General features: G+C 32.0%; 1 protein-coding gene across 3 annotated transcripts in view; it reads right to left on the minus strand.

Moving 5' to 3' along the window:
* Positions 1 to 616: 616 nt before the first annotated feature.
* The window catches only part of shg (DE-cadherin), a 361,574-nt gene continuing 336,050 nt past the window's right edge, over positions 617 to 26,140 (minus strand). For all 3 annotated transcript variants that reach the window (XM_081764474.1, XM_081764491.1, XM_081764483.1), the window contains 6 exons: positions 23,112 to 23,251; positions 21,069 to 21,290; positions 16,047 to 16,182; positions 11,632 to 11,847; positions 9,658 to 9,810; positions 617 to 2,973 (listed from right to left, as the gene is read on the minus strand). In XM_081764474.1, the coding sequence (XP_081620600.1) occupies positions 2,831 to 2,973; positions 9,658 to 9,810; positions 11,632 to 11,847; positions 16,047 to 16,182; positions 21,069 to 21,290; positions 23,112 to 23,251 (1,010 nt within the window). In that variant the 3' untranslated portion in view covers positions 617 to 2,830. The remainder of the gene's footprint in view (positions 2,974 to 9,657; positions 9,811 to 11,631; positions 11,848 to 16,046; positions 16,183 to 21,068; positions 21,291 to 23,111; positions 23,252 to 26,140) is intronic.

The raw sequence follows: 26,140 nt of genomic DNA on the forward strand, positions 1-26,140 counted from the left end.
TGCACTCTTAACACGTTCTCAATCTTCTGCCTCTGGAAGCCAACTAACATGTCACAATTCGTTCAAACTCGACACTGACTGTACCAAAGGTTTAGGCTACCGGGCTTACTAGTTGAAATCGATACAACATCGATAGATGGCACTGTGCAACTACATTCACCGTTCTTTTTGATCATACCTTGTATATGTATGGGATATGGATAGCCACCATTGAAATCATTACTACTCGTAAAGATATTAATGGACTGACACCATTAACGAACTCAGTTCTGATAATAGCTCTAGGTATTTAATGCAAAAAACAGAATTGCAAAATTTGTTTTCATTCTAGAGTTATCGTGTAAAGTAACGGACATACCAATATTGCACTTTCATAAGGATCACTTACACAATCCAAATTAAAAAAAAAAAAAAAAATCAAAGTTATTTTTCGCATAAAGTAGAAATTCTTTTAAATAAAAGCACTACCAAAAAAATAATTAGTTCTTGTCTTTTTCAAGGAAACTTGGTTTTATTCAAATATGTTATTATATTAGTAAATACAAGAACAAAAACAGCACATCTACAAAAAGAAACAACATAACTGCGCACACGCACACAAATTTCTCTATTTATATATATATATATATTAACAACCGTTCTCTATTCGCATATATCATACATACCTACATACGTAATATTTTTAAACAAGTACAAACTCTCCTCAATGCATACACTCATACATACTTAACACATACTGTTGTAAATGTTGGCATTCACTACACAAGTATCACAATAGCATGGCAACAGATTATGTATGTATATAAAACAAATTTTGTGACACTTTCAGTTTCGTATATATATGTATATATAATATTAACACATGTAAATGTGCAGCCATACAACATATGTATATATTTATTTTATGTTGCAGTCGTGTTCACTCACAAACTGTATATTATTACACTACGTGACATTTCTTGTCTTCTGTGTACAAAAACACGCGATTACATTCATGCATCAAATACAAGCACATTCTGGCCATTATCTTGAGATCGTAACATGTATATTATTATTTTTTTTCTAATTTTTCTTTTCTTTCTTTCTTTCTTTGTGACCTGACAGCGATTTGGACCCATTGTTATCTCACGAAGGAAATGATTAAAAATATTAATTTTTTTTTTACCCATCCAGTACACACATTACCAAGCACATGGAAGGCTAATTAACAGTAATCATCGAACCCCCGGCACTTTGAGCAGACAGATAGTATAAAGTGCTTGTCATAAAATGCACTTTGCTACAATAACAGTTAAAAATATCCTGGCAGTGATTATGATATGTTAACACCACTTGCTGACACTCACTCACATACACACACATTCTTACGAACATACACAGCGCGTACACATTCTTCCAATATATACTTTGTCCTTGTATATGAAAGCACTGACTTTATATACTACTAGGAAATTGACCATACTGTTTCAAAGACTCAGTCCCTGTCACGGGCCCCTTATATATAATCGCACATACACACAAACACACATATTACATAACCGCGCATACGTTTCATATGTATATAATTATCTCAACCATAGTATATAATTTTGTATATATGTATATAGATAGATATTTCAGACTATAGTTTCTTGATTTCTTACACGAATAGCGTACAATTTCTCTTTGTTATTATTATTATTATTACATTAAGCCTGACTAGCAGTTTATATGTACAAAGGCACAGGCAAAAAAGTATTATCTTTTCACATTTAAACATTTGTTCTAATTTGTACACAAGAAACCAATAATATATTATTTTTTTAATTATTTGATTTCTTTGATTTAAAAAAAAAGTAAATGCCCTAAATGGAAAATTAAAATTACAATTTCCTCTTATAAAGCAAAAGTAATAGCATTTCTGTATCTAAAAAGAAACCAAAGAATCACTCCCGAACATTATAATTCTTAACATTCATAAATTCGTACTTACAATTTCAGCGAGAAATTGTGAATATATATAAATAAGGAATATTATATATATATATATATATATATATATATATATATATATATATAGGAATGTAACGAATTCTTATTTTTACAAGCGTACTTAACAAAATGATAATGAAATGCAAGTGAAAGAGCGAAGGGTATACACATAAATGCTTATTCAAAGGAAAATAAACAACATAATGACTGGAACGTTAAATAAGTTAGGAATGAAAAAGATGGGAAAAAACAAGAGGACACAATTTTAGGCCAAAACTTATCAAGGCCTTCAGCACTTCTCTTTCACATTCACCAATAATTCTTTTTTCATTTATCAACATTCAATAATTAGGTCTATTCAGTATGAAATCATCTACCGTATACAACTACTACAGAATTTCTAATACATTAAAGTATGCTTTCTTCATAGTTTACCAAGCATCCCTTTTTTTCTTTATTATTTAATAATATTCTTAAAAAAATCCACATACTTTGGATACTGTCATGTCTTTGGTATGAAAAGCTGTTGGTTTATAAAGAAACCTAACCAGCTACAAACACAGCGTTTAAGTACAAATTCAAGTTTATTATTATCGTTATCATCACCATACACTAGTGATTATTAATATATATATATATACTTCCACGCCCACACACGTACGCGCACACACTCAAAAAATGGAATTGTGGGAAACAGTCTGGAATACTTTTTTTATGTCTTGTTTCTCATTATCACAAAAAATCACAATGTTCCTTTTTCTTTTGCTCCTGCGAATGCGTGTGTCTCTCTCTCTTTGCAGTCTGTCATACAGTTAAAAAATAATTATTTGGCACTCTTTTGCACATGTGTACAAACTGGCTAGCACCATGATTCCGAAGCTGGCTGATGGAAGTTTTCCTCGTCTTCGTCACTTGAGTGTTCACCATACATGTCAGCTAATTTTCGGAATCTTGGACCGAAGTTAGACAAGTAATCAAAGTTTAGATCACCTTCATCAGTACCTAAAAAGAAAAAAATAAGAAAAATGAATCACATCATACTTATATGTTACTCACAATAGAAGTCACTGTATACAATAACACATGTACAGTCATGTCCAAAATGACTGTCGCATGTTTATAAATATGTTGTTGTAGGAATATAATTTAATACCGATTTCGGCCGATATTTCTTATAATATTAGTATGTGTATAATCTTAAATGCATGTATATGGTGAATTTCATGTCAAAAAAGCAGTAAATAAGAATAATATAACGAAAGAAACCTTTCCTGTAAATTCAGTAACATTTTTGTTTTACCCATCCTAATTTTCGTATTTATAATTCTTTTCTTATGAAATTTACCACAAATATACATTTCCCGATTATACACATAGTAACAGTATTATTAGTACCTGCAAAGTCATTATCAAATTATATTTCCACAACAAGACAGTTATAGATATGCGACAATCATTTTATACATGACTGTACATGTCTTTCACATGTAACATAGAAATTTCAACATTTTACATACATCAAAGTTACCAAGGTCATCCCTAGTCAGAACTAAAAGACAAAAATCTGGGAAAGTAAATCTAAATAGAATAGGGTGTGATATAATATAGCTCTTGGAAGTAGCATACACAGAAGTTTGTCAGGTGAGGGGCAAATGTATGAATATACCGACGTTTTTCTTTAATGAAAAGTGTCTCTAATCCTGGACAACTCCAAACTAGAACATAAATGGATTATGAACAAAGCGTAAGCTGACATTAGATAAGATGGTTTTAGTGTCACGTAAAGGTCTGTCAATAGTTTATTGTCAGATACGTTGTCGTGCATAGATACTAATGTCCCCTTCAGAGAAGAATACAAGTTCGAGGGTGAGGAAGCGGGGAACAGGAGGATGTAGTTGTCGCCCTCTGAAAACTTCTACGATAGTTTATTACTCTCCAAAGGCAAACTTTCTCAGAGTTGCCAGGTATATGGTGAATGCCATGTTTGTGTGAAATCCAAAGAGATGCTCCCCTTCTGATCATTTGGAGGGAGGAGATGCTGTAAATCAAGCTTCAGTGACATCTGACAAATGGCTAGCCAGCAGTTAAAGAGCAGAGGAATTCCGTCTTAGTCTTTAAAATGAAGGACGAAAAAAAAAAAGCGTTTGAAAAACTTATCAATGAATATATTGTATTTGAGAGTAAATATGTTATTCATTTTGCTATAGTTTAATTTATTAGACTACAGGGAAAATCTGGAGAGATTGCTTGAAAATATAAATACAAATTATTTGACACATTTTTCAGTCTCGATACTTCCATAGCCAGAAAATAAAATTATAAATCAATTTACCTCGCATCACCATTGAATTTATACTTCTTGCAGCTAGCATTCATTATCGACTCAAACAACTTTTATTATTATTATTATTATTATTATTATTATTATTATTATCTCTTATATTTTGGTTTAGTTTTAAACTTAAAAATTTGAAAGGATCTGTGATTACTGTCCTTCGTGGTGATTACCCGTTTGTTAATTTCGTAGTTTTCTTCCTGAAGAAGAATATCATCATGGCTTATTACCTAAAGGAATTAGCTGTTATAGTTCCCAAAACTTTCTTACAGCACTTACGAATATTAATGATAGAAATGCAAATATGGGGATAATTTACACAAAACTTAAAGGGTAGTTACTAGGATACATAATATAGGATGTAGTTGAAATATGAATGCAAATTTTTGCTTTTGATTGGTCAAAACAGGAAATTGTCAACAAATCTTTATCTTATCGTCTAACAGCTGCCTAGTTTTTAAAGGAAGTTTTTCCAATTAAAAAAAAAAAGTTTGTTTTGTTAACAAAATTTCAATAACTAATTGCCAATGGTTACTCAAAAGTTAAAATATAACCTCCTTCCTTTTTTAATATCGGATCGAAATACTTGTAATTACAGTTATGAAAGAACTATCCAACAACTTACGAACGTGAGCGATTTGACCCAAAATTATTCATTTCAGTTGCAGTTATGTTTGGCTATTAAGGGTAAATTTAGGGGCAATTGATCAGATTTGACTCGGAATCTGAACAAATTTCAGACTGATTAAAATTATATACATATTAATAGAAATACTTATCACGCATACAAATAAGCAGTAGAATTTAGTAATAAACGGAATGAGACATTCTGAAAGATTAGTGAAAAACAGAAATTAAAAAACTCGAGCAGAAACAGAAAGGTAACAAATGATATTTCTGTTCATAATCTAAATATATGCCCTTTAACGTACAAACTATATATTTACTAACATCCGGATATAGGAAATAAATGACAAATTAAGAGTACTTTTTAAAAATGCTCACTTTTTAAAGGATGAACAAAGAAGGATTAAGAATGGAATACAATCCAAGCAATTACATACATTATAACCATCCCACCCGCAGCAATAAAAATATTCTTTCTTTAATTTCAGCCATCACACTACTTTTTCGATTATGGAGTGGTGCTTTGTTGATGATTAACGAAAAGTAATTAGAAAACTTTTTCGAGTTCATCTATTTTAGGTTATGTTGTTTCAATTTGCGGCTCTCACAAAACGAAAGAGTTCTTCAACTCTAGACTAAATCATAACTAAAGGGAAAGGCCAGGCCGGTAGCCAGCCCAAAAATTGTAGGGGGGGGGGGGCTGGGGGGGGAAGCGGTAGAAATTAGGGAGACCCGATTCAACCGTATTATAGTTCATCTACATATTATAGTTCATTTGCAAACTTACCGTGAACATTTTAGCGTTCCGGCCCCCTTAGACCCCCTTGGATACGTAGAAAATAACTAAGAGGAACTTACGATAGAGCAAAACCCATGCAACGATCTGACGCACAGCTATGTCTAATAAGTGTAATATAAAGAGTTCTCTAAAGAACTTTCTTACCACACGACCGGGATCAAGACATACTTTTTTGAGGGGGGTCTTAGAAAATGTTTTGCATTTATCTATTTGAATTGCGTCATAATGCTTTTATGGATAATAGATTTAGCTGAGGACATTATTATTAATTAATATTCTTATGTATAAGTTTATATGTAGAAAGGTGAGAAAACTTGCGATTATTGGACAACATCAAAATGCCACTAGACTAGACTTCACATTGTTTCCTTTGTTGGCATCTTACACGTATACTTTTATCACAAGTCCAAATACCTGCTTACATTTTATGACATAAAATGAGGAAGAAAGTGGCTCAAGCTTTTCCAAGTGCCGGTCCCAGTATTTGATATGAAAAAGGAAAACAGGAAGAGTTTGGGCATTTGGTATCCAACATAGAGGCGGGATCTCGGTCAAATGAAACGAAAAAGTTGCAGTTAGTATTCTTAGTTTTTCTATATTGTAGGATACTTTTTATGGATGAATTGTCAATAAGTGACAAGATAATCCTTTATCTTGAAGCACAAATGGATACACACTTAAAAAAGTTCACTGGGAGGACTTAAAACAAGTTCTAAATTATCGTGAAATGAGAGTATTCTTCACAAATGTTAACCAGCAGCCATGTGATAAATGTGAAACAGATTGTGTCAAGTGCCATGTTGAGAATGGACAATGCATACATATAACACTACCAGGGTGGAAAAAAATCATGATTTTTTTTAAAAAAATCATTTTTGTTGATCTTTTTGATTTAAATCGATTTTTTTGATTTAAATCAAATCTTTCTCCTCGTAAATTACAAGTCGCGAACTGAAGAAAAAGCAATAGGAATTAGTATTAAATGCTAATTAGGCCATTTAAGTGAAAGTATTAGGGTTGAATTTTGAATATCCGATTTTACTTTTTACCCCTCTGGACCCACCTCCTGTTTTAAGGTAGAGATCTGAAACCTGAAAAATACTAAGGGCGCATTGAATAAATGTGGAAAATTTCAATCTTGTAGGTACTAAAGTAAGCCTATGAAAAATAATATCCCTCAAATACCCCAGATTCCCGTATAAAACAGGATCTCAGGTAAAAGTTTCCTGAGTCATCCCTATTTATCCTAGGAGCATAGTACGTACATCATTCTCTTTAGAATAGAACAGCCTTTCAAACGGTAACATTCATATGTCTCCATCTGAATCGCCAAAAAAAAAAAACATTTTGTTAAAAATATCTTTTTTTTTTTTACATTTTCCCGTCTGGACCCCCCCCCCCCTGTTTTCACGCAGAGATCTGAAAACATCTGAAAAATACTAAGGGGTGCAGTGAATGAGTATGCAAAATTTCAGTCTTTTGAATGCAAAATGTAAGCCTGCCAAAAAATAAGAATAATAGGCATAACAAAAAATATCTTTTTAAATTTATGATGTCATCACGCACTATGACTCGATGCAGAAAGGCGTGAAAGCATATGCAACATGTTCTACAATGTCTTTAGTCTTAAAAAAAAAAAAAAAACGAAGTAAAAAGGTTTATTGGTACTTTTTAAATCGAATAACGAAGATACGATTTTTAATAGAATAAAAATAGGTAATATAATTTAAAAGGATAAGCATTAAGGAAAAAGTATACCAATGTTTATCAAAATGTCACTTTTTTCACAAAAATTACTGATATTTGGTAGGGACATATTAAAAAACAATGGAACTAGCTTGAGGCACGAAATACACAAATTTCGCCTAAAGTTATAAATATTTAAAAAAAAAGTGGAGAGGGGAAAGAACCCCTCTAAATACGCCCTATTATCTGGGAACAAACAAGCAGACGCGCACGCGAAAGAATTTTCATCTTAGTATCGATGGTGATTTCCCCGTTGCAATAGTTATAACGATTTTAAAACCCAAACTCATTGTTACGAACAGAAGAAAGCAGGATTGCTCCGTTACGTGTTCAAAACGGGATTTTTCCCTAATGATCCTCTGCATGACACTTGTTTTCATACTATACTGTACATTTGAGTCTCATTGTATTATGATTATTAACTTCCATAATTGAAATAAAAGAACAGAAACGGGATTTTACTTATTTTCACTTTAAATTAACTTATTTCGGAATTTGATTTAAATCAACGATTTTTATTTAAAAAATCAAGTGATTTAAATCTTGATTTAAATCGTGATTTAAATCAGACTGATTTAAATCAATCCACCCTGAACACTACATCCTTTGCTTCGTTTTCTCCAAGGCCCTTCCATTTCAAGAAATAGAGTGAGTCGTGTGTTTGTATATATAAGACTGGCCACCCTGAAAAAAATCTTCACAGCCGGGAGATGGGTGGAGAAACTCAGCTGGAAGGGTCGCGAAGACCGAAATCCGTAGACTTGCAACCTCCTGAGATGCGGATTATACGAGTACTTTTTAATTTTTTTTTCCGCTTTTAAACAAAGCACAATTTGTTTCAGGGTAAACATTGCAACAGATTATTAGTTTCAAAATTAGATAGAAACACTAAGAGATTTAGGGAAAAACTATAAATAAAATTGTCTAATAGCTGATTCTTCCTTTATAAATATCTATATATCTATATCTATATATATATCTATAAATATCTATATATCTATATCTATATATATATCTATATCTATATATATATCTATATCTATCTATCTATATATCTATATCTATATCTATATATATATATATATATATATATATATATATACACACAAACACACAGACACACACACACACACACACACACACACACACACAAATAATTTATATAATATTTTCTTTATTATTCTTCAGCTATATTTTGTGGTAGGGGATCATTCGTGTTTTGTTCTTTAAATCTGAATAATTCAGTTTAACTATGAACATTCTTGTTCAAATCAATCTTGGCCACCCATCCAGCTTTAGAAGTCATATGTAGGAAATTATAATGTTTTGGTTCTAAATAAAAATCCCAGTTGGCCAAAGAAAATTCACATTTAATTCCAACTTAATTTAGGTAAGAATACTTCACTTTTTTTTTTTTTTTTTTTACTACAAATATTAATTATGTTATACACCATAGTATTTTTTTTTTTTGCTAATGTAACTAACCAAAGCAGTATATATATTTTAATAGTATATCTATCTGTGGTACAGTTTCGGCTATATAACATGGATATTTCTTATATGTCTGAGGAAGGTTATGTTATATAGCCGAAACTATACCACAGATAGATATACTATTAAAATATATATGCTGCTTTGGGCAGTTGGAGTTTTTATTAGTAATCTTCAACTTTCCAAAGCTAGAATAATTTACAAGTATTTTTTTCTAAGATACGGTATTATTTAATTTATATTGATTATTTAAAATAAGGATTTGTGTCACTTGTCATTAGAATATCACTAATAAGTAATATAAAAGTGTTTATTTGAAAATATGTCTTATCAGTACAGTGGACAACTTAGATACACATAACTGTAAATAGTTAGAACAAAGAAGTCCTAATGCGGGCAATATATAGCATCGAACCTGTAGTTCCGTTACAAGGGAGTAATTGGGAATGATGGCTGACTAATAGCTAGAAATTTTGACTTCAAGAATGTTGAGTGCATTTCGTATGCACAGGTATCTTAAGATTGTTAATACGAACTGTTCGACTCATAATCCTAACCTTACCAAATTTAAAACAAAAATACTACCTTAATCTCTACACTAACAACTTGCATTAGTAGCCAATAGACTGTTCAAATATATTAAAATTAATTAATGAATTCTCTCTTATACGTGTAATTTTATACGTACCAGAAGCTAGGGAGGATAGCGAACCCGTAGAATTTCCATCACCTTCATAGGCATAATGCCTCACATCGTCGAAAGGAACCGATTCAGGATCATTGTCTACTGCGTTCTTTTTACCATCAAGGAATCCGTGGATATCAGGCACATCGTCGGGAGCTGAATATAAAAGGAAAAGAATATATATGAATTAAGTCAAGATAAAATAATAGATTTTTTAAAATTTTATCTTACTGTATAAGGCATATTTGAGACTAACGCACACATCAAACTCATCAACAGTATGCAATACCTCCACTTCAAGAGCTTTCTCTTTTACCTCATCACACGTTTCTTACCTTTTGCAACTTAAGTTCTAGGGCATGATGCATCGAGTTAACAGCACGCACGCTTTATTGACAGTTTACTTGGCAGAGAGGATTAATAACATAGGATACAGACAAACTTCTCAGCTCTTTGTATCCCGTATTGACGGCAGCCAATATTTTTTCTTTTTCTTTTCTTTCTTTTTTTTTTTTTTTTTTAATCAAAAGATTCAATATATTTCAATTAAAAATTTTCTTGTAGGCCTTATATCTGGAGGCCAAACCCAAACTATCATTTAACTCAGTATGATGTGCTTGTTCCGTAGGAAATATCAAAACTCGATTTACGGGCCGTTCAAAAATGTTGTGGCCCCTGATTTAAAAAACTAATTATTGACCAAGCTCGCAATCTTTTGATCCATTTTTTTTTTCTTCGAACAGTCCGTTTATACGCATTAGAACTGAAGAACTACTCTAACAACGTGTGAAACTCCTATTGATATTGCAAATTAAATTGGCGTAAACATATTTCTCAACTTATGAAAAAAACATGTGGCAGTACTTGGATTAATTTTTATAAAACAAGAGAGATATTTATTACAACAAAAGTATTACTTTCAGTTTACTATGCAAAAATTCCAATCATTATTGTATTATGGTGTTATATTCTGAGATTATTCCAATGAATGTATTAGAAGTATTCGCTTACAAAAGAAATTACGGCTTACGTTTGGATTATGTATATAAAATTCCATTCATCGTAAGTAGTAACACTTGAAATAGTAGTGCCCATAACTACAATACGCTAATATATTACACGTTATTCCACAAAATTTCTCGTTTTCTTTATCTTTTTTCTCCTTCTTTCTTTTTGTTTTAAATATCTCTACATTGTACGATTTTTTTTTACGCGTTACCTGATATTTTAAAACAAAATAAAACATATTCTGTGTCTTAAGTAGCGTATTTTATAAATTTTTAGTACGAGAAACATTATTATTGTGTAAATAAATTCTATGAAGATTTTTTTTTTCTTTTTTCTGTGTTTCGATATGTTATGAAATTATGCGTATACAGCCATGTTTAGGTTTATTAAAATATTTTGTACTGTGAAAAAATTCCCTCCAAGTCACGCATAACTTTATTTTTCAGTTTCACAGTTGTATATTTACTCGGGAATAATCTCTAGTGTGTACTAAGATAAAATAAAATAAATAAATATTCCTACATATAATGCAAAACAAGCAAAAAATATTCCTAGGTATCAGTTCAAGCGATCAGATTTTGTGTGTGTGTTTCTTAAATAAAAATTACAATTTGATCAAAACAAACATTTAGTTTCGGGAATATATATCAGTCACCACATACATTATCTTATATGACTGATAAAGACAAGGTTATATTTCCGTAATTGTAACAGAGATTAGTATTAGTAAATGCTTGCTTCACATAGTTTCCAAGCTAGAATAAGCAACATTCTGTGTGTTGTTTCAACTAATTTTTTTTTTTTTTTTATTTGAAACCATGATACTGCCTACCCTATGCGAAAGAAAAAAAAAATACAAATAAGTTTATCTTGTCAACTTTTGTATGTTTCGTGTTATTTTGTAGATTTGAAAGAATATATTTAATCCTTTCGAACATTATTATTGTATTAAATATATAAAAGACTAACCTCTCTTGTGCAGCATATCCTTAACCGGTAACTTCTCCGGATGAGGATATGGGTGGCCATCAGAAGTCAGTCGGAGGACGCTAAGGTCGTAGCCAGTCATATCTCCTTCGCCGCCTCCTTCGTCTTCATAGTTAATGATATTCTCTCGAATATCGTCAGCGTCCTTATATAGATCGTCACTCTTACGGCGATGCACCACAACAGCCAACACGAGGACTAAAGCAATAAACAAAAATATATTTCAGAAACATAAGCGAACATGTGCACTACAAGTTACATTCAAATAAATCGATGGCATGTAGCTCATTACTTGATGAATATACTACGGTGACATTGTGCATTGTTAAAGCGTTAAAGCGGGTATCACAAATTTTTCCCTCTCTCATCCTTGAATTATACAGTAACTCTACAAATTTCACTCTTACATTATAGAATAACACTAATTTCAAGCAAAATACATATTATGTTTTACAAAAATCAAAGTATTGTTACAAAAGTCTCACGGAAATACTCTATTTACAAATGGGGAGGGGAGAAATCACTCTCTCATTATTGATCTATTGCAACTTAATCAGTAAAGACAACTGGGAATTCTCAGAAAAATTTACGTCATACTCCACCAAAATCGAATCTTTTTATATTTTATTTATTTATTTTTTATTTATTTATTTATTATTATTATTATTATTATTTTTACTAAAGTCATTGCAGAACATTTATTTTTAAAATCACAATATATGTGTCTATTGGGGGAGCCGAATGTGACTGCTTATTTCTGACTTCAAGCATTGGACATTCTATAAACCTCTTAATAAATATACACATCATATTGTGTCAAAATGCAATAACTATTACATAGAAAGAAAAATCACTCTTGTACAGTACTATACAGTATCTTTACAGATTTACAGTATTCCTTTAAAAAGATACCAAACTAATACCATGTCCAATACGACAATCAAACAGAATTAGAAATCCTCCTTCTAAACTCAGTAATGGTGATTTTTTATGTGTAACATTGCACAAATAGATGGTAAATATCAGAATCAAGGTACGAATTCGAACAAATTACAACTTAATTTGAACACTAAGAATCAACAAAACACGTCAATATGTGAAAATATGGATCAGCCCCCAAAGAAATACGATAATAAAATTCCTACGAATAAAAATAACCCACTTACACTTTTCCATCAAAATACACAAGGTTTTAATACAGATAAACAACTCCAATTAACAGTACAGTTACATGATTTGCACAGAGATGTTGATATTATATGTATAACAGAACATTGGCATAGAGATTATGAGATTGACTATATTGCAATTCCAAACTTTACCTGTGCAGCAAGATATTGTAGAACTAATTTATCAAGAGGTGGATCATGTATTTTTGTTAAGAATGAAATGAAAGTAAAAAAGTGTATTATGTTTGAAAAACTTAATGAAGAAAAACAGTTTGAATGTTGTATAATAGAGATACCTTTGCAAAAAATATGTATTATTTGTGTGTATAGGACGCCCGACAGTAACATTGAAATATTTATCAATAAGATGGATAAAATTTTGGCGTATTTTCATGTTAAAAAATACTTTCCAATTATTGTAGGTGATTTGAATGTAAATTTTCTAAGTGAAAAACTCAATGAAAGCTTCGAATCTTTACTTCAAACATACAACTTAAATCCCACAATTAAATTACCTACAAGAATAACAAAAATCTCAATATCTAACATTGACCAGATTTTAGTAAATCCATTAGTCATGAATTATGATTCAGAAGTTATAAATACAGGTTTTTCAGATCATGAAGCACAAATTGTAAAAGTAAACATTTTAAAACAAACACCTGCAACTATAGAGAAACCCAATGAAACACCTATAATTACGAGATGTTTTAGTTCAAATAATATTAGTTATTTTGTTTATTTGCTTAGCTTGGAGACGTGGGATGATATTTATGAACTAACCGACGTGAATGACGTATATGAGAAAATATATGATACTGTAAAACATAGTTTTGAAGTAGCATTTCCAATAAAAAATAATTTTAGTAAAATAAAGAAGAAAAAAATAAAATGGATTACACCTGAAATTTTAAAAGCAAACATGGTAAACATACAACTAAATAAAACTAGGAAGCGTTACCCTACCGGGATGAATGAATTAATTTACAGACAACACAAAACTAGTTATAAAAAATTGTTGAAGATAGCGAAACAAAATTATAACAGTAGGAAAATTCTTCAGTCACACAATAAAACAAAGGCAATGTGGAAAATAATTAAAGAAGAGCTCAACATGCAAACACGTAGTACCCATATAAATAGCATAATTTATGAGGGCGTGAACATGACAAATCCAAAGGATATAGCAACGTCTTTTAATAAATATTTCACAAATGTAGGGCAAACTCTTATTAAAAACAAAGGAACTAGTAAAACTAACTTATCGGAACTTAAAATTAAAAAATGTGATAAATCTATTTTCTTGAAACCGGTAACAGAGAGTGAAATAATCATCATAATAAAACAAATGAAAAATTCGAATTCGGCTGGGTCGGACGAATTATCTAACAATTTAGTAAAAAGTTGTTACAAATATTTAATTAAACCATTATGTTATCTCTCAAATATTTCAATCGCCACAGGAACCTTTCCTGATAAACTAAAGATTGCTAAAGTTAAACCTTTGCACAAAAAAGGTAAACTCAATGAAATAGAAAACTATAGACCGATATCACTGCTACCTATTATAGGTAAAATTCTGGAAAAAATAATGTTCAATCGGGTTATGGATTTCATTAATAAATATTCTATTATATCCAACACACAACATGGTTTCTTGAAAGGTAAATCTACTGAGACAGCAATTTTTCATTTTCTAGAAAACTGCAGAAAGTTACTGGATGAGAAAAAATTATCTATAGGAATATTTTTAGATCTAACAAAAGCCTTCGATTTAGTAAATCATCATATATTGCTAGAAAAACTTAGTTGCTATGGTATTAGAGGCTTAGCTAATAAATGGTTTGAATCATACCTTAAAGATCGGAAACAAGTAACTGAAATCACAGGAATGGTTAAAAATAAAATTCAAAAATGTGTGTCAAGTGAAGAAATTATTAATCGTGGAGTACCACAAGGATCAATTCTAGGACCACTTCTCTTTCTTCTTTATATAAATGATCTTTCTGAAAGTATTAATAGTCCATGTGTGACTTTATATGCAGATGATACAAACATAATAGTTAGTGGCAAAGATGAATGCGAATTAGCTTCAAACTTGCAAACGGCAATGAACCAACTTTCAAGTTGGATGAATAAAAATGACCTAATCATTAATGTAAATAAAACATGTGCCTTAAATTTTAACAATGGTAAAAGTAATCAAGCCAATGCAATAATAAAAATAAATAATAAAACAGTTAAATATGTAGAAACTGCTACCTTTCTTGGAGTTAAAATATCGAATAATTTCAACTGGGGACCACATATAGAACATGTAAGAAGTAAGCTAAGCAAACTATGCTATGCAATTAGATGTGTAAGAGATAAGATTAATGTAAAAACAGCTAAGTGTATATATTACTCAAATTTTCATTCTACAATAAAATATGGCTTGTTGTTCTGGGGAAATACACCTAAAAGTATTGCTATCTTTAGGCTACAGAAGAAAGTAGTAAGAATACTTGCAGGAGTAAAATGGAACTCTTCTTGCAGAAATATTTTTAAGGAACTTGGAATAATGACTCTTCCCTCAATGTATTTGTTCGAAGTATTAATGTATTTGAAAAAACATAGTAGTGAATTTATTGTTAACAAAGACATTCACAGTTATAACACAAGAAGTAAAGACGACATTCACTTGCATGCACATAGGACAAATATATACAATAAATCAGTTACGCACAAAGGTACTCTATTATACAATCTACTTCCATCATGTATAAAAAATCAGGTCTCTGTCAATAGCTTTAGATCCAAACTTAAAAGGTACTTGATAGAACATTGCTTTTACTCGGTTGAAGAATATGTAGAAAATAATTCGTATATGTAAAATTAAATGTATAGTAAGTAAATTAGTGAAACCATAAGAATCTATATGTAGTAATAGTATGTATGTTTATGTATACTGGTATATATATAAATGACATGTCCAATTTCGTTGTATGACGATGAACGGATGCAATAAATTATGATTATGATTATGATTACAGATATTACCCAAACATTTTTTTTTTTTTTTTAATTAATCAAATTAATGAGATTATGGAGGACAAATTTTCAGAGGAACAACAAGAGGGTTGTTACACTCATTGCAGTCTTACATTACCCACTATAGGGTAACTGACCAAAACTGAAGTAGCAATAATTATGAAGAGTATTAAGAGTGCATGAAGCGCCCATACTTACTCAGTAGGATAAGTATGCAGACCAGTATAGCCACCCAGAAATTCGTATCAATTCCGAAAGAAACGGCTACTGCCACTCCCCTGTTACATCCTGGAACTGCATTCTTTGATAATGCGGGTCTGCCAAGATTGTATACCTAAAAATAAATAAATAAATAAATAAATAAATAAATAAATAAATTAATGCAACATTCAAATAATTAAATGTTTTCAAATACATTAACTAAAACAAGAAGAACTAGTCTCTTTTAAGTGACCTCCCACTTCCGCTCCCATTTTACAACCACCTACGAAAATCTGCATATTGCCTAAGATTTCTGTTGTAGGTTTGGTGTAGTCTTCCTTCTTAGAAAAATCATTATGCACGCATCGGTGTATGCGTAACGCTAATTCCTGATAGTAAAAAGTGAAGCTACGCATCGGTCTGTGCGTTAACGTTTATTCCTAATAGTAAAAAGTAAAACTAACATGTGTCACTACCTGCGCTACCTACATGATGCCAACAGATGTGGTTCAAGCAATTTGCACATTTAAAAGTGCTTAAATTGCAATTTAAAAAATGAACTAATTCAATTTAAATTATTTCAATAGTGTTCAGTTATTTTAATAAAAATTTCTTCTAACGAGAACATTAAGTAGAAATAATATATTATATTAAATCAAAATCTAACCTGGATAATATTTTCACACCACTGTTTGTAAAATCATTAACACGTGAATAACACCATAGAGAATATTGGATGTGTGGCACCCTTTACCACGACAAAGGAGAATGTTACCATACTAAGGGAGAGGATGTAAAGTATGACTTGATCAATCTATTCAAGTATAAAAGATTAATGCCTGGTCATATTCAAAACCATTAAACGTTTCTCTTATTTTGTAAATTACAAGTTCGTTCCCTGTTAAGAGTATTCTAAAAGATGAGAATTTCATTTCTCTTTATTTCCAGATTCCATTAAAGCTGCATGCAATTAACTAAATTGTGGTTCAGAAAGTGAAAAGAGCTAGACCATCCATAATTAGAAAGAAAGAAAGAAAGAAAGAAAGAAAGAAAGAAAGAAAGAAAGAAAGAAAGAAAGAAAGAAAGAAAGAAAGAAAGAAAGAAAGAAAGAAAGAGAAAGAAAGAAAGAAAAGAAAGAAAGAAAGAAAGAAAGAAAGAAAGAAAGGGAAAGAAAGAAAGAAAGAAAGAAAGAAAGAAAGAAAGAAAGAAAGAAAGAAAGAAAGAAAGAAAGAAAGAGAAAGAAAGAAAGAAAGAAAGAACGAACGCAAGCAAGCAAGCAAGAAAGAAAGGTTTTTAGGAAAGAAGGAAAAAAGTTTTCAGAAGAAAGTTTTCTTTTATCTTATAACGACTCTATAGAAAAGCGTCGTCAACCTGGTTCGCCTTGTTAAATATAAGTTACGAAGCGATAATTACTTTTCTTTATGCAAGAATCAACTCAGATATTCAAAGATCATTAGTCTCACCTTTATTTTGCTTGATATGTCTTAAATATTCTTTTCTTTCAAACCATGAAATACATAAATTCACTTGACTAGGTCAACACATAACATGTACATAGCCACAACTATCCCATAATAATCTCTTACATATATATTAAAAACATTCTTCTTTTCTGTTAATTTAAAATGAACATTCTACTAAGTATATTACATATTTATGAGCACTTTTTGCCCACGGTACAGGTAAATATTATACAAACTAAAGTATTTCGTTATAGAAAATGTCGCCCGATAAAGGGACTGAATATAAAAGTCATGAGTAGGCTTGGCTTTTATATTCAAGAACCACTGGTCTGATTAGATTAATGTTCGTACATTACATATGTTCTTTATATTTTGATCACACCTCGTATATATCTTCATTACTTTTTGGTTAACCCTCATATATATATATAAAATATTAGTTATTATCATTCACATAAATACATTTACAATAAATCTTTGATTTCATTAATATTTCTCTTTTATTACATTATTATTTATTCTTTATCATTAAAAACATCGTCGCTTAGAAATATAATTAACGAGGGTGAAACACAAATTATCAAGATTACTAGTTTCGATCATTATTACAAACGATGATGTGACAAATAATATTTATTCTTTTCGGGCGCATTGTATAACAAATAAGTTAGATGTTGCAATTGTAATGTATACATAGTAGCACTAAGATGTCCAAAATAAAGAAGAATTTCACTCAAGGTAGTCATTGAATAATTGATTTTATAGAATGGATCTTATTCTTAACATAATCTTTGACAATTAAACACAAATCAATCTGATATAAAGTAATTTTTTTGCCTTTAACTAATTATAAATTGAATTATGATTCTTCACATTAATAAGAAAGAATAAAAATTAAACATAACCTACGTTTGAATAATCAAATGGAAGTAAATAAATTTATTTTACAGAAACAAAGACACCTTTTTGTTATTAAATAAACACATTTCTCATTATTATTGTTATTTTTCATTCTTATTTATTTGATCAAGAATGTTGGGTGCTACTAACTCTTTAACTAGATGCATTTCAAATATTTATAACCATCGTTTTCATTATTAATATTAACACAAACTTTAAAACGAAAATTCACAAGAATCTATAACCAACATGGGTTTAACCTAATTTCATTAACGGTAATCATGTTACATTCGCATTGGCATATGAATCTAATAAAGTGCATTGTACCGCACAATCGTGGTTAGGTTCTACATTAGGTTGTACATGTCTTTCATCGTGATTTGAATTTGGATACGAAGTACCATCTCGTGAACAATGATTATGTCTATACATAGGATTGATAGCATCTCTAGGATTTCGACATGTATTTCTATTATTTTTGTGTCTACTTCGGTTGATTAGGTTAGGCGGATTCCTTACATAGCCTTGTCTATTTTGTTCATTTTGATTGCTAGAGTATACTCGTCTTAGGTTCGGTTCATTATTATTCACACTTCGGATATTCAAATTCCGAACAGGGACCAAATGATCAGAATTATTCTTATTTTTACCCATTCCTGATTGTGTTAGATTCATAGCATGGTATTGAGTTTCGTAGCATTGTACAAGCATTAATAAATGACTGAAACTCATACACTGTGTGGAAAATAAGATCTGCTGTAATTTAAATGGAAGCAAATTGCGAATCGATGCAATTATTCTTGATTCCGATTGCAAGGGATTAACAACCTTTAATTCATTATAGACATTTATAACAAACTCTACAATAGATTTGTGCAATCGAGGATTGAAATGTTGATTTCTAAGAGTGGCATCTCTGTTTGCCAGCAAAAAGTCATTTTCGTAATTCGCGATCAATGCCGCTTTAAATTCCTCATATGTACTAATGTGATCACGTATTGCCTTAAACCATAAGGAACAAGGTGGGAGTAATACATGGGGTATTAATTTCATGTATTGTGATCGGTCGATAGACATTATACTGCATTCGTCTTGGAACTTCTCTAAGAAAGAACTAGCATTTTCATTGCACTTACCACTAAATTTACTCATGGCTTTGATTTCGCTCATCTTGACACTTAGCTTTACCTTTCTTTTCTCACTCCTTGTTCTTGTGGTGTGATTGTTCAGGTCCGTAGCGTGCTGTGTCATGATACCATTTATATTTCGTTCATCAGTGATCTTCGGACAATTTTCCTCTAATATAATATCCTCCTCAGATTCCGGCAAAGGCGTATTTATATCCGGTGATTGGGGAAACTCGAAGCGATCATTGCCCAGATTATTGCGATAAATGTTGTCTCTAGCCTGTAACGTTTTAATTTCTTCCTGCATAGTAGCCAACTGGATCTTTTGATGTTTAACGGAAGATTCTATTAACGTTAAATCCTTTTTTACAGCACAGATTTCATGATTTTGATGATCGTGCTTTTCTTGACACTCATCGGCTATCCTTTTTAATTTCTCTTCAAACTGTGAGGATATGTCGTTCATCACCTGGACGATTGTTTGTTTCGTATCGTCTGATTTCAGTTCTATCCGTTCTATCCGTCTACTTAATTCTTCATACTGCTTGCTAGCTTCGTTGAATTTCAGTTCTATCTTCTGTTCCATAGTCTGGCTAACTTCGTTGAATTTCAGTTCTATCTTCTGTTCCATAGTCTGGCTAACTTCATTGAATTTCAGTTCCATGGTCTGGTTAGATTCGTTTAACTTCTGTTCCATGGTCTTGCTAGCTTCATAGAACTTCTGTTCCATGGTCTGGTTAGATTCGTTTAACTTCTGTTCCATGTTTGTGTTAGATTCATTGAGCTTCTGTTCCATGGTTTGTTTTATCTCGGTCGTCATTTGCATAATTTGTCGCTGCACAGCTAACAAAAGTCGATCCTCAGATGACAAACTTGGTGTTGCACTACTTTCACCTTGATTACTGGTATTTGATTCCTGTTGCACAATTTCACTATCCATTTTTCTTATGATGATCTTACCGCTTCGTAATACGGTTAAGTTTGTATTCATAAATGGTAATATCCAAGTAAATTCAGCCCTACTTTCCTTCTTCGGGAACTGAATTTTCAAAAGTCCCGGGTTTGGTAAACCAAATTTTTATAACGACTCTATAGAAAAGCGTCGTCAACCTGGTTCGCCTTGTTAAATATAAGTTACGAAGCGATAATTACTTTTCTTTATGCAAGAATCAACTCAGATATTCAAAGATCATTAGTCTCACCTTTATTTTGCTTGATATGTCTTAAATATTCTTTTCTTTCAAACCATGAAATACATAAATTCACTTGACTAGGTCAACACATAACATGTACATAGCCACAACTATCCCATAATAATCTCTTACATATATATTAAAAACATTCTTCTTTTCTGTTAATTTAAAATGAACATTCTACTAAGTATATTACATATTTATGAGCACTTTTTGCCCACGGTACAGGTAAATATTATACAAACTAAAGTATTTCGTTATAATCTTAACATGGCTGGTTCAGATTACTTTTTTTTTTTTTCTTCAAGAATGAACTACGAATAAATCTGTGTTTACCTTATCATTGAATGTGAAGTTTCTGATGCACCCACTGAAACCAGCCGTTGTTGGTTTATACTGCCAGTCCATTTCCGCAAGCAGCAGCGAGAACTGTTTTGTATTTGCAATGCCGCCCAACTGCAATGGTCCATTTACATTTAGGAATTCATTAGGTCCCTGAGGTGCGCCTAAACTCAAACATGCGCTCATTCGACAGTTGTCCACTTTTAGATCAATTGTCTGAAAAGTTAAAACAAACATACTCGAAATTACAACAGCGATTAAAAAGAAACAAGCTAGTAAAATAAAATACTCAAATACATTTGTTGAAAAAAAATAACGGAACAAGTTGAAGCAATGCTCTACACTCAAATAGTTAATGAAATGTTTAAATTATACTGCTAAAATATTAACGTTCAATTGCCCAATCCTAGACTGGAATTCAAAATTCAAGTTATGAAATTTTTAGTTTAACGTCTCACGACTATGCTTTACAGACTAAATCAAACAGAAATGTTAAATGTAAGTGAATGATAGAATTTTGTAATATGAAGGAAAATTCAATGAAAACCCATTAACATGACTGTCCACGGGTCTTACATGACCTGAAATAAAATACGAAACTCGTTGTAGCAAAGTTGTGCGCTCTACCATGGAGCAACCATTCCCCCACGCTGATCTTCAGTTTCTTAGATACTTTCTTCACTGAACTAAAGCCAAAATATTTGAGTTGTAGTATGGTTAAGAATACTATTTGCATTATCTACGTACGTAATCTCTCACGAGAAAAGAAGTTAATATTTAGTGTATTCTACAACTAAACAATGATTTTTATAGATAGCTGTTAAAAATAGGAAGGAAGCATTCTTAAACATCGCAGAAACCTAAGTACGCTTTTAATATTTTGCATATTAATGTTCTCATATTTACATTATAATTATTTTTAACGTTATATAGTATATCTACTGAAGTACACTGAGTTTCTAAACGATCCTTATAGTTAAGGATAAAAAATGTGTCTTGCAGTGAAACATGTCATACGACACTTTTACATTCTATTTAATAGCATTTTGTAAGCAAATCATCTTGGAAAAATGAAGAAGTGGCTTCACTGATATATAATATTGTATCGGCATTTGCTCGTGATCTATTATGGAAAATCTATTACGATGGCTGTTACACTTTTCAAGTAACTTTGGATTGGTCAAAACTGCTACTAACCAGATTAAATTACAAATAATGTCACTACATGTTATTTTCGTATTTCGAAACTTCACCCTTTATCATTTTAAGTTTGTCACGAAACTTTTAACATTTAAGCATTTGTTATAAGAAAAATACTACTTTGCTTCTCTACGGACCAATTAAGAATCAAAGCACTACGTTTCTGACCATCTCTAGACAAGGACGAAGTATGCAAAATATAAGAGAAATTTGAACTTATTCAATTTCCATCGAGTTCTTCCAATTTTTCTTTCCTTATAAATAATATTTTTATAAATAATAAATATAAATAATAATTATAAATAATAAATAGTATTTTGTAAACACTATTTTATTATTATTACACTGTTATTTTGTAATTTACTCCCTCCGTCTAATTTTGTATGTATACTCTTCTGTATATTTGAAATTTGCAATGTACTATTGTAATTTGTACTGTATATGTTGTATTTTTCTTCCTTCTTTTAATAAGAGCTCCTTTGTGACTAAGCGGTTGGTGTACGAGCCTTTGGCGTGGGAGACCCGGGTTCGATTTCCGGCACAGCTCATATTGTTCGGGCCCCACGTTAATCAGTAGGTCCAGGTCTCATACAGCCTCGCTGCTGAACGGGACGTTAAACTCAAAATCAAATCAAATCAATTTTTTTAAAATAAATAATAATAAATGTTTGAAATTTTAATTAGTTCCTCTTCACCTTTCAGTGTTAGAACAATACAGAGTAAATAGATTAATCTTTTTTAAAAAAAAGTAAAAAGATAAACATTTTAAAGTGTAAAATCGATACTTGAAATTTTAGCTATCACAATATTAAGTTACTAAAGATAATTAAAGCTTACCGTATTAGACCAGATTATGTCTATCCGATGTAGCTTGCCGTCTGTCACCTTAGTAAATTTCTGTTCCACTTTTACAGTCCCTGAGCCATAATCAACCAGAAGTCGAGGATAACCGTCTACAATTTCCAGTGACATAAAATCTGCACAGAAAAGAAATTGGCATTATAACATACATACGTAAAGCTTACAACGAAATACTCTGCCTTAAAATAGTAAGACTTTGCCTGTCTTAATTAAATTGCTAGCCAATTGTTATTACAGATTGCACTGCAAAGCGATGAATGGACTTCTTAACATCCTAATACCATCCTATCGTCGTGACAATGAAATGAAACGAAGTAAATATAAAGCTAATATGCTATAAATTACTCTAAAATTTATCCAGTCTTAATCCCAATTTTAGTCAAATATATATATGAAAAATAATAAAAATGGTTTACATTTACAACGAAAATGGCCGGGATTCTTAGGAGCTGAATTAAGTATCACAACTGAGGTGTATACTCACCCGCAACAAGGAGCTATGCACAATTCAGACGACTATAATGTGGCTTGGCACTATTAAGTCCATGAAAGATTTTGTCACTTGCCATATCTACGATTTGCATTTAAGTTTCCGTAGAAGACTGAGATAAAACTACCCATACTAAAATATAAAGGTAACAACGAAAGTTCTGTCGCTTTTTCACCTACCACCTTCGAATATCGATATGTCACCTAGGACGTATCTGGAAGACCAAAAATAGCTCCATCAGCATCGGCAACCTTCTGCCAACGTCCTAGAAGGTAATGGATTGCATCGCGGTAAAATTTAGTGGGCCGTGAAGCGAAGAAGGTATCAAGTGCATAAAGGGCGATTGTCAAAGGAATGAAACAGGTGATAATCGGACGGAGCAATGTACAGGTAGTATGGTGGATGCAATAGTGTTTCCCATCCAAAGCGTAGAATGGTGTCCCGGGTCATCCTAGCCACCCGGACCCTTTGCGATTCAGAAGTGCTGGCTCCAGAGTTTCGAGTTTTTCTTGAACACGGTTCAACTGCTGACAGTACACAGTTGCATTAATGCTCTGACCAGCTGGTAGCAGTTCCCGATGCACGATGCCGCGAGCAGTCCACCAATTACACAGGAGGACCTTCTGGTGCAGTGCTGGTTTCGGCTGTTTTGGAACCGGTTTATGGGATGCTAATCAATGATGACGGTGCCGTGGAGCTTCGTACAGGACCCACTTCTCATCACATGTCAACACCCTGTCCAGAAATGACTCCTCCCTCAGACGAGACAGCAAAGAAATACAGGTGTCTGCTGGCGTTGCCTTCTAGCCCGGAGTCAACTCAACGTGAGGCACATCGAGACCCAATTTGTAGTGCTTCCGAAGTTGATGGAGGTGCTGCCGAATGGTTTCTCAATTCATGCTGAATTGTAGTCCCAGTTCCTTACATGTCTGGCCACTGTTCGCCTCAATTGTTGTCTGAAGATCTTCATTTTGTACTTGTGTTGGTCTTCCGGTACGTGGTGCGTCTTCGACTGTTTCGTCACCCTCCTTAAACTTGTTAAACCACCACTGCACTGTACACGTAGTCACGACGCTATTACTAAAGGCCTGGCATATCTTCCGCCCTGCTGAAGCGGCGTTTGACCCCGGTTTGAATTCTTACAGTATACACTCTTATGGCGCTCTGTGGAGGTCCCATGTTCACTCTGTCCTTACACAAGTTCACGGTGTAACTGAACTGCTGCAACCAGGTAATATGTTGGATATACTCAAATCAACAACTGAGCTTCGCCTTATCTCCATTCGCTTTCAGTTCACGGTGTGAGGGCTAACTGAACGCAGATCTCCACAAAAAGCGATAGAACTTTCTTGGTTACCTTTACGTAAGTGGAACTGATATAACCCTCTTTTGCAAAACACACTTCAATTTTACTTCTACAGATAATTACTACATGGTGTCTAACAAACTAGAGTTATATCAAGCCCAAAACGCTCAATATTCTTACATTTGTATAACTGGATCTTCGGCTTTTAGTTTTTCATTTGATAGAACTAGTGTCATGAGTAACAAAAGCATTACTGGTTACAATAAATGGTCTACACAGCATATTGCTAGGTTTTGAGAATACAGTAGATATTGGTAATGCATACCGCTTGTTCTATGGACATGTTAGCATGTACTTTATGGATATGTATAAATGTTATACTTTCTGGCGCTCTATTACTTTAATGGTTCTAATTTTTTCTAGAAGTTATTAAAGTTATTCTAGAAGTTATTAAAACAAGTAGATGACAACGAAATCAAACAAATGTATAGGAATTTTCTATAAACTGTAAAATATGTAGTATATATCAATGGAACTTTAAAATAATGATTTTCATAGTAAGCAACGTATTTTTACATTTAAAAGTCCTATATTGCATAGTCGACTATAAAACTTTGTCCTGACGTTTTCTTTTTTCCCCGCCTTTTACAGAATGTATAAACTATGATGTGATACAGACAACGCACGTTCTATTGTGCTGAAGCAAAATGATATGAGTGACATATGTTTTGGCTAGTGCGATAATGTAGAATTAAATGTGACAATCACTATAAAGGCTTCCTAAGTGACTGGTACACTTCGTTAGCAAACAGACAAGCTCACGCTAAGGAGTCACTAGTAACAACGTAATTTCTTTTGCAGTAATACCTAGGTACATACTCCACTAGTAAGAAAGGAGACTAAAATAAATATATAATTTTCCAACAAAAAATATTATTATTATTGTTGTTGTTTAATTTGAAATAATCAACAGAAATCTCGTAACCATTTAAGATTTTTTAGTATGTATATGACTGAATTCAAAACACCAGGGAAAAAAAAAGGAAACTAGCACTAACCCTTAGTATGGAGTGGTCAGCCATATCGGCTCCCCTCACCCTTAACGACTTTCTAAGCCGGAGTTCGTTACTTCTTTTTTTCAACTTGCTCCTCAATTGTTCTCACGAACGCCGGAATGCTAAAGTACGAACAGTATCTGGTATGATGATT

This window comes from Thermobia domestica, chromosome 1 (assembly GCF_964235325.1).
Source record: "Thermobia domestica chromosome 1, izTheDome1.hap1.1, whole genome shotgun sequence".
NCBI classification, from domain to species: Eukaryota; Metazoa; Arthropoda; class Insecta; order Zygentoma; family Lepismatidae; genus Thermobia; species Thermobia domestica.